The sequence below is a fragment of the Morone saxatilis genome, unplaced genomic scaffold (genome assembly GCF_004916995.1).
Source record: "Morone saxatilis isolate NCDOM2014 unplaced genomic scaffold, NCSU_SB_2.0 Contig17, whole genome shotgun sequence".
NCBI lineage: Eukaryota > Metazoa > Chordata > Actinopteri > Moronidae > Morone > Morone saxatilis.
In genome coordinates this window covers 15,628,126-15,637,692 of record NW_023339729.1, presented here as the reverse complement: position 1 = coordinate 15,637,692, position 9,567 = coordinate 15,628,126, and the positions used below count along the sequence as shown (strand labels likewise).

At 39.7% G+C, this 9,567-nt stretch overlaps 2 protein-coding genes across 2 annotated transcripts in view; one reads left to right on the top strand and one right to left on the bottom strand.

Moving 5' to 3' along the window:
* The window catches only part of lias (lipoic acid synthetase), a 5,417-nt gene extending 3,088 nt beyond the window's left edge, over nucleotides 1-2,329 (bottom strand). The window contains exons 1-4 of the mRNA XM_035660366.1: nucleotides 2,164-2,329; nucleotides 1,843-2,018; nucleotides 562-655; nucleotides 111-191 (exon numbers count right to left, since the gene is read on the bottom strand). Coding sequence (XP_035516259.1) covers nucleotides 111-191; nucleotides 562-655; nucleotides 1,843-2,018; nucleotides 2,164-2,247 — 435 coding nt within the window. The 5' untranslated portion in view covers nucleotides 2,248-2,329. The remainder of the gene's footprint in view (nucleotides 1-110; nucleotides 192-561; nucleotides 656-1,842; nucleotides 2,019-2,163) is intronic.
* Nucleotides 2,330-4,413: 2,084 nt separating this feature from the next.
* On the top strand, nucleotides 4,414-8,769 carry rpl9 (ribosomal protein L9). Its single transcript, XM_035660718.1, has 7 exons — nucleotides 4,414-4,460; nucleotides 4,601-4,716; nucleotides 5,068-5,163; nucleotides 5,341-5,473; nucleotides 5,886-5,966; nucleotides 7,518-7,647; nucleotides 8,608-8,769. The coding sequence occupies exons 1-6, from the start codon at nucleotides 4,415-4,417 to the stop codon at nucleotides 7,622-7,624; spliced, it is 579 nt and encodes a 192-aa protein (XP_035516611.1). The 5' UTR covers nucleotide 4,414; the 3' UTR covers nucleotides 7,625-7,647; nucleotides 8,608-8,769.
* Nucleotides 8,770-9,567: the final 798 nt, after the last annotated feature.

Below are 9,567 nucleotides of genomic sequence, written 5' to 3'. Positions count from 1 at the left end.
ATAAATATTAATGATTTCTATAGCTGTATTAGACACATTTTACTAGAAATCAAATCAAACATCTGTGAATTCAGTTACACCACAGAGTCACAGTGTGCCGGGAGCTTTACCATGATGGTGGCCGTGGCTGTGGCGTACTCTCCCCCTCCCCAGCATTCCCCAATGTTAGGACACCTGGCCTCCTCACACACCTGAGAAAAACACAGACACAGTCTTCAAATGTACAAGAACTGACACAAGATTACTGGACTTCTTTTCACTATCAGAGGACTTTATCCAACATTATACATTTTATATATAGGTAGACCCTGATATAGAAGCCATTTATGTTTGAAATTTGATAAATATCGTGAATAAGGTAATTGTCCTCCTGGAAGAGACAGTCCCATCAGGGTACAAATATTTCATCACAGAATAAGAATAACATTAATTTATCAAAGGGGACGGGTGGATTTAAATGCCTACTTAACCTGTTTGAAAGAATCTGCATTTGTTATATTTCTTCACTCACTTATGCAGGCTGTTCCTTAGTTCAACCCGTCAGCTGACTATAAAACTTACTGTGTGCAGGTTGAGGTCTCTCAGTGTGTTCTTCAGCTTATTGTAGTTTTTTCCAATGGGGATCTCCGTCTTCAGCCACGGTGGAAGTCGCAGCCTGTCACACAAAAACCAACAACACAGCAATTCACTACATGTGCAAGAGCGGTCTCATCTCCATGTAGTTGTTCTTCCATCACGGTATTATGTCGCTACACCATGTGATAGTTACTTATGTGAACGTTTTAATATAGATAATATAATATCAACTACCACAAACAAAGATATTAAAAGATAAGCTACCATAGATAGCATGAACGATACTCCAAATTATCCGATGGTGGACAAACGTCCATCATCTTACAGTATATTTTGTCATATCACCAAACGTCAGCGTCCTCTCAGTTTCAGCTTGTAACCTGGTTAGAAAACACACTGATTTGTTCCCGTTCTACACACACAGTGGACCGCAGCTCAGTGCGTACTGCTTAAGACACGATGCAGCAGAAACAAGATGCCAACCGTTGATCTCATTAGTTATAACAGCAGTTATTATCATACTGTGATGTGCTTTGCCCTTTATAACGGAGCAACAAGACCTTAAGGTGAGGACACACACGTTAAAAACCCACAGTCTGTCTCATGAGAACAATTACAATATCTTCGACTACACATCACTTTAACAGATTATTTCCCACAGATGTCAGAGATCCTGTCAGGTTACAGTGTAGATCAAATACAGGACTAACATTAGACTGCACGACCCCAAACTTCACTCAAAAGTCTGTTTTAAAAAAATACTTTTTTATATTCAAAAGTGTTTTTTTACTTTATAATTCACTGTTTTCTGTTTCTGTTACAGTCTTATGTGCATCTTGCTCTTTGTGCCATTTACTTATACGTCTCTTATGCTGACACATTGTTGTGATCTGACTAATGACAACAGTTTCAAGTGAAGTCCATGCAACAGTAAGGTTTTACATACACAACAACAGACACATTTATCACACTTTAATTAAGTAAAACAGAAATCAATAGGGGGAAATGGGCAGAAGTACTATTATATAACGACATGTGTGAGGATCTGGAAGCCACCATGGAAACCTCACGTTGATCCAGCTCCACACAGCCTAGAAGATAAGATTTAGTCTGATCTGGTCTTTGAACCTCTTTGATAACACTCACAGATCAAATATGGAGCCTTGTTGAGCCTGTAAGAACTGAAAACCCCACACGTCCTCACTCCTGTTTGCCACAGCTGCAAAATGCACATCAAACATGTATCTAATATAATATCTGTGTTACCTCTCTCCCTTCTCTCTCCTCAGGTTGCCTCTGTACTCTGCCCACTTGCTTTTCTCCGACAGATCCCCCGATATGAAGTCCTGCAGGTCGGGTCCGTCCTCAGACAGAAGCTCCTTCTTCCTGTCAGCTCGGTCCGGAGAGGACTTGGCCACGGTTGTGAGACTGCTGGTGTAACCCTGCAGAGGAACAATACAACACTTATTATGGGCATTATGAGCAGCCTGTCACAAGGCCCGACAACAACCGACGGGCAGCCGTCAGCAGACGACCCGCAGCGTCGGTGTCTGTCAGTGGGGGAAATATCCGAGTGGAGGTACTCACATGTGGGAAACATCTGGGGCTCATCCACAGATGGCTTGTGGAGAAACGACCAGCGACACAGCAGCTTTGTTTGAGCAACGCCATGACTTTAGCTAGCAGGCTGCTGTCATTGGAGACAAACCTCGACGAGCGGCTGCTTTGGTCTGGTGCTGCGTTCAGGGAACATCGGGAAGACAGGAATTCTCCTGTTTTATGGGGCGTTCAGGGATTATTTCAGCACCAGTTCAATGCCATAAATCAGTGGTTCCCAACTATTATTGAGTGAAGTGACGACCCCTGGCTAAGTGACATAACCTGGGAAAAACAAGCAATTTGTATGAGTTTTGAGCAGATTATTGTGAGTTTTCCTGATATTTTTTAAGGAACTTTTTATGCAATGTTGTGTCTGTATCATGTATTTTTTATTTCAAATTACAGATTAAAGCCTCTGTGAATAATAATTATAGGCTTGTGTTTAGGTTTTCAAAGTTTAGTTCTTAAATAATAATTTTAACTTAAAAAAATAAATAATTCCTTTAGTTTTCTTCACAGAAATTAACAAAATGTTGAGATATAGGGATATTGTGAATATTTTATAAGTTTTCTTACACCCCTTAAAATCAAGACCTTGCAACTCACTGTGAAGCCTTGGCGATCCCTAGTGGGGGTCGTAACCCCCAGACTGGGAACCTCTGCAGTAAATTAGACTACTTAATTTTTTAACTATCAAAAGTTAACAAGCTAAGCCCCAATAACTTTGAAAACTTCTTTGTCAAAGTCACAGCCAAGGAGGTTAAAGGCGATTAAACAAAACTAAAAGACAAATAATGATGCTAAAAATACTAAGATAACAACAGAAACAACTAGAAATTGATACCATAGCAAAAACGATTATAAAACAAGTAAGTAAACAACAAGTATAACTTGTCAAGAGAATTATGAATGCAATTTAAGACCAATTTTATGTCCATACAGGCAAAACACGTAAGCAATATAAAGGACAATTGGTATTGGTTTTATTTTGTGGTTTTTACAGCATAATCTATAAAAAAAAACACTTAATAGAAAGAATGAAAAGTTTTTACAAGTAACTTCATTGATTAAAATTTAAGACTTTTCAAATCATATTTAACAGTTTAATACTAAAACACACTTAAAATGACTGATTTCTTGGCAAATCAAATGTTAAGACGAAGACACACTGTAATAATGTAACCCCCTTTTTTAAATATGAGTTAAAATACTGAATTTGATCTGGATGTCAGCAATGGTGACTTTCGAGACATTGTGTTTACTGTCACACATAATCTCTGATTCAGGAGTTTAAAGCTGATGTTGACGGTTTTCCCCACTCAGCTGATGGTAACTGCGATCTACAACATCACTTGAACGCGGCAGAGCTGAACGGGACGACCTGTTGCTAATAGCGACACCGTAAAACAACGTCCGCAGGCCGCTCGGTATCCGTTCACATTGTTTACAACTAAAACAATTCACTAATTAATAAAAAGTCACACTTCTGCCATAACAACCCAACTATTACTGTTACGTAGAGCCTGAACGTCACGGAGCTCCTCGGTTGACGTGTAATGCCTGATGACGTTACGTACGTGCTCTACAATTGCGTGGTGACGTCCTTCCTTCCTCCTTTCCTCTGCTACCGGCGAGGTGAGGATAACCGAACAAATGCTCCCTGTGTTTCATCTAACTCCATCTGCGTCTATTAAACATGTTTTAGGCCTGAGTTTGAACCATCAGACGCGGACAGTGTTGTGTTTCACCACACAGGCTGTATTTCAGATCTGATTACGGATTATTAGGAAATATGTTAGTTGTTTTGCCATTGATTCCGCTCTCTCTCTGTGTGTGTGTGAGGCCTGGAGTTGCGGGTCCGTCCGGGCCGCAGCGGGTTGAACAATACTGCAGTTTAAGATTCGTCTGACTTCAGCTGTTAATAACCCCCTCTAATACTGTGGTACAGTTTCTATTAGGTGATTTAAGTGTCTCACCACCTCATGTAGCTCTCCGTTAGCATTAGCCGTGCTCAGCTGCTAACGTTACACACTGAGTTTACTGTGTTAGTGAGCAACGTGTTTGAAATGAAGTCCAGTCATTACCCTGTACCATTAACTCCGTGGTTAATGTTATATACTGTTATATACTGTTATATACTGTTACAGCTGCTGAGAGTGAAGCTGTCACACATCAGGGTGCAGAGCTTCAGACCATTAAACTCACATTATATCACATTAAACTGTGTCTCTCTTACAGAATGAAGACCATTCTCAGCAGTCAGACTGTCGACATCCCCGACAAAGGTAAGAGATTGTTGCTTTCTTTTAACAGACTGTCAGGATTAACTTGGCACACCTGTGTTTAACCTGTAGGTTGTGTAAAGCGTGGCTTCTCATCCTGTGTGTGTGTGTTTTCTTCTTGTATTTGCGGCGTGGTGGCACAGTCGAGGTGAGGTTGAAGGGGCGGACGGTGATTGTCAAGGGGCCCCGTGGCAAACTTGTCAGGGAGTTCAACCACATCAACTTGGAGCTTAGCCTGCTGGGCAAGAAACAGAAGAAGGTAAGGAGGAGAAAATGGTTGTTTAACTAATGTATAATGTAAATTATACTTGGTTTAAATACGGCTGGGCTGTGTAGTTGCACAAAGCAATGATCTGGTGTGTGTAACAGTTTGTTCTCATGTAAAATATACATGTTCAGGTTATTATCTTAGTTGTTGATCACTGTCTAATCTCTACTGTTCATTTGTAGACTGAAATATTGACGCTGAAATCATCTTAAGTGTCTGAACGTACTCAAAAGTGCAGCTCAGTATTTTGGCAAAACTTGAACTTAAAACAGATTTTCAGTAGTTTTAGTTTTTGTACAGTTTACGTCAAAGTGATGTGAGTCGCTGTGCTGTCTTTCTCAGCTTCGTGTGGATAAATGGTGGGGAAACAGGAAGGAGTTGGCCACAGTCCGCACCATCTGCAGCCACGTCCAGAACATGATCAAGGGAGTCACTTTGGTGAGACTTTATTTCGACAATAGCTCGTTGTGCCAAAGTCAAACTGCTATAATAAGCTCTGCCCGGCCTTTACGGTGGGATTAGTACGTCTAAAGCCGTACAGCTCGTTATTGTTGGTTGGTTTGTTTGCCTTTACGCTCTGGCTCATTGCCTCTCGTTGCCTCGGTGTGACTGCAGGGTTTCCGGTACAAAATGCGTTCTGTGTACGCCCATTTCCCCATCAACGTCGTCATTCAGGAGAGTGGAACTCTGGTGGAGATCAGGAACTTCCTGGGAGAGAAGTACATCCGCCGTGTCCGAATGAGGACTGGTGAGTCTGCTGCAAGTTCTGGAAATATTGGAAATGAGGAGGAGGACGACACTATTTATTTAACATGAGATCCAAAGTTCTGAGTGAGGAAGAAAATGTAAGAATTCTCCAGGTGTTCAAAATGATCAATCTAGAGCTGAGCGATCAATCGACTAATTCAAATTCAGCGTTTTTAAAATGATGCAAAAGTCTGCATTGTAAAATCAAGATTTAAACAATGTTATAATGCAGAGATATACAGCTGCTGAGGACTCAATGAGCCTTAAACCCACACAAGACATGTAGAATCATTTCCCCGTAGAGTCCCATGTGTTTAAGGATTTTATAAACTGACATTTTCTATTAGGCCATATTGCTCTTCTGCTGTTGATTTGAGGGTGTGATGGTAAAAATATTTCCCCCTCTCTCCCAGGTGTGAACTGTGCGGTCTCCGCTGCCCAGAAGGACGAGCTGATCCTAGAGGGGAACGACATTGAGCTGGTGTCAAACTCAGGTACGCTCCACACATTTTCCTCTTCTACATGTCCCGGTATTTTCTTCCTCCACATCAGAGATGAAGGATTCATAACACTACCACCGAGATCAATCCCCATGTTTGACCCCATACGTTCTGCTGTTAAACACTCATTAGCTAAGACGTTGCAGGTTGTCATTATTTTCATGAGTGGGATCGCTGATATAATCGTTTCAGGGCAGTGATTCTGCCTTTAGGCTTGTTGTGAAATACTTTATTCTTCCACAATATAAAAGGTGAACAAACAAGACAACAGGAAATCTGTTGGTGACATGAAGGGCAAAGTGCTGGTTCCTCCCCTGTAGACATCTGCAGTCTGTGTAACTAGTTTTACATCAGTCCTGTGGTATTTGTAATAATCCTGTTTTCATGTATAGGCCCTCTTCCCCTCCAGAGCAGAGTGTATATTCCCCTGAACTATAAACACAAACATCCTGCCATAAAGTAATACTCTTCCTCATTACTAATAGAGGTGCACTGATAGTTTTATCATTAATGTTCTGTAGAAAACTGCAGCTTTCAAACTATATGGTAAAAATTCAGTAAATTCCAGCACTTAGTATTATTCATAATACAGTAAAGTCAGTGTTACCCAAACTTGAGGCTTGTTACACTTAATAGTAAATTCAAAATCATCGTGCAGCCCTGTGTTAAAGGGCCAATATGTGCTTGGTTGTGAGCACTTAAAGCAAAGTATTTTAAATGTTTTTAGAGTTCTGAAGAGACTAACCTATTTCAACTGGAAAAGGCAAAGATAAAAGTCCAAAAAACAAAGCAGAAACTGTCTGAACGCCTCAGATACCTTGTTAACCCTCTGACTTCAGTTATCTGTCAAGCACCTCTTATTCTCTACATTGTAACACATACACACTATAAAACACACTCACTGTACCTCAGTTTAATTTTTATTTCATTTTTTAGATTGTAAAGTGCATTCTGTAGCAGATTTACTGTGAACATGTTCTCTCCCCCTCTATATACCCACTGGTATACAGTGTTAGTAAGTAGGACAGTGACACATTTCTTTGTTTTTTGGCTCTGTACTCCAGCACAGTAGTTGGATTGATTTTCAGCTTTATGGGTGCATTGTTCAACTAGCATTCATTTCACTTAATGGAGCAGCAGGTAAATCTGGCTGCTGTACAGACCCGACAGAGCATCTTCAGGAAAGATATCGTATGCTGATGTCTATGGTTTGTAGCCTTTAGACATAAGCTAACAGATTAGCAAATATTAAATAGGATGAACTTTTTACTAACATTTGTGGTTTATCTATAAAAATTATATTTAGTCATACATATGATGTGAATTTAAGCTGTAAACTTGTAATTCTTTCATTACAAATGTGAAATGCAGAGCCACAAAAACAGAACTGTCACTATCTTAGTCCCTCCAGGTCTCACTATACCTCACTATATCTCACTATATCTCAGCCCTCCTCAGTCCGATCCTTCCTCCAACCTCCTCTGTAATTATTGTGATCCTGTGTGTGTGTGATGTGTTCTTCATCCCAACTTCTCTCTGTTCCAGCTGCTCTGATCCAACAGGCCACCACAGTCAAAAATAAGGATATCAGAAAGTTCTTGGACGGTATTTACGTGTCTGAGAAGGGAACAGTAGTGGATGCGGATCAGTAAAAGTTACCACAGCACTCATAGAGGTTAGACAAAGCCGCCGACGCCTCCTATTGTGGCTTATCTGCTTTCTTTTTCTTTGCATGTACTGTACATTGATGTCTTGGTGGCGACGCAAAGACATTTGTCTTTTTCTTTTCTGTATTTGTTCCTGCTATTTGTTTTGTGCAGTGTATTGTGGCTCTACATCGTCGATACATCAAACACTTTATTGTTATCTAGTGTAAAAGCTTCACAATATGGCTTTAAAGTAACAAGTGTTTTTTTTTTATATTTCCAGCATTAACTGTTGTTTCTGTCAGAAATTGGTAAAATACAAAATGTTTAAAATTTGCCAAAGATTTTTTGATCAGACAATTCAAAACGAAGAATACATTTGCTGTCAGATGTTACAAAAGCATCAAAACTACAAGTTTAAGAAGCTAGAACCAGCAGAGTACGTTTTTCAAGACATTTTCTGTCGATACAATTAACTGAACATTTATTTTAACATTCACAATATGGAAATTTGTAAACCTCTCGTCCTTTTTGCGGTCGCTTTGTCGCTTTTGGTTGTTTGCATCTGTCAAATTAATGTAACGACATCACAACATGGCATAAGAGCAATGAACTGTCAATATTTTACCATTTACATAAAAACAGTCATTATTTATATTTGGAATTAATTATAATTAATGTGGGCCACAGTAAACGATACGTGATCATATGACAATGTGGTTCCACTTAAAGTCTAATGTTGAACTGTTGCCCAGCCTTAAGTTCGGTGCTTCAGATGCCGCATTGTGTCTTTGACTTCAGTTTAATGTCTTAATTTAACACCAACCACAGCATGTATCTAAGATCTGAGTAGTTAAATCTTAGTTAACTCATATCGTGCTCCGGTCTCAGTATTTAACATGTTATTTACTGTTTTCATTAAACCGCCTACTCGGTGTCATGTGATCTGCTCGCTCTCTTCACACTCGACTCTGCTGTTTCTTTTTCAGCGGCCTTGATCCAACAGGCCACCACGGTCAGAAAGAAGGACATCAGGAAGTTCCTGGACGGCATCTACATCAGTGAGAAGACGACTGTAGTGGAGCAAGAAGTCGAATAAATGTTCACCACGTCCTGTTATGACCAATAAAACTACCAACTTTTCCAATTAATCTGTCTTCTGGTTTCTTTGTCGCCTTATTTGGCGGTCAGAATGAGTTTAACTTGAAATTAATTTAGCAATAATAGTGATTTATTGTGATCACAAATTGAAGTATTAATACATAAGGACAGTAACAATGGGGAATAAAGGAGATTGGATTTCTATCTGAAGTAATGATTCAATGTCATTGCATTATCTTTTGGCTTGTTTCTGTTCACACAAAGATGTAAACACAATTAAGTAGTGTAAAAAATACAAGTAATTAAGGTCAGAATATGTATAGGCAGTTGGTCTCTTGTTTAAACAACTATTAGCACAACCTGTTTGCAGCCTTTGTGACCTCGAAGAACTGATTACAGCCTCCTTACGTGGAATTAATTCAATGATAGTCTTGAACTGTTTCCTCCATTTTCCTTTCCCTTTGCACCTGGGTCTTGTTTGTTTGTTTCTGTCTTATGTATATTGTATATGATACAGTCTTAATGTGCTAAAAAAGTTGCCAGGCAACCATATGTGGTCTGAAGTCCTGCTATCAAACAATGGTTTGTCGTGTTTGAATAAATAAAACTAATAAAACATGATAGTCTGAGACTTTGAGGTTCTGGTAGGCAGCTACATGTTGTTCCCTTCACACAGGCAGACAGCTGTTCCCAGTGTTTCAGTCTTTATGCTAAGCTAACCGGCTGCTGGCTGAACCTGTAGTTACATACTCAGTGACCAGATAGGAACAGTAATGATCGATCTCTCATCCAGCTCTCCATCACAAAGAGGTGAAATGTATTCCTTTAAACAGAGATTCTGATATAAA

Coding starts and splice junctions, on each gene's coding strand:
- rpl9 (XM_035660718.1), top strand. CDS start 4,415: ATGAAGACCATTCTCAGCAGTCAGACTGTCGACATCCCCGACAAAG. Junction 4,461..4,600: donor TGTCGACATCCCCGACAAAG/GTAAGAGATTGT, acceptor GTGGTGGCACAG/TCGAGGTGAGGTTGAAGGGG. Junction 4,717..5,067: donor TGGGCAAGAAACAGAAGAAG/GTAAGGAGGAGA, acceptor TGTCTTTCTCAG/CTTCGTGTGGATAAATGGTG.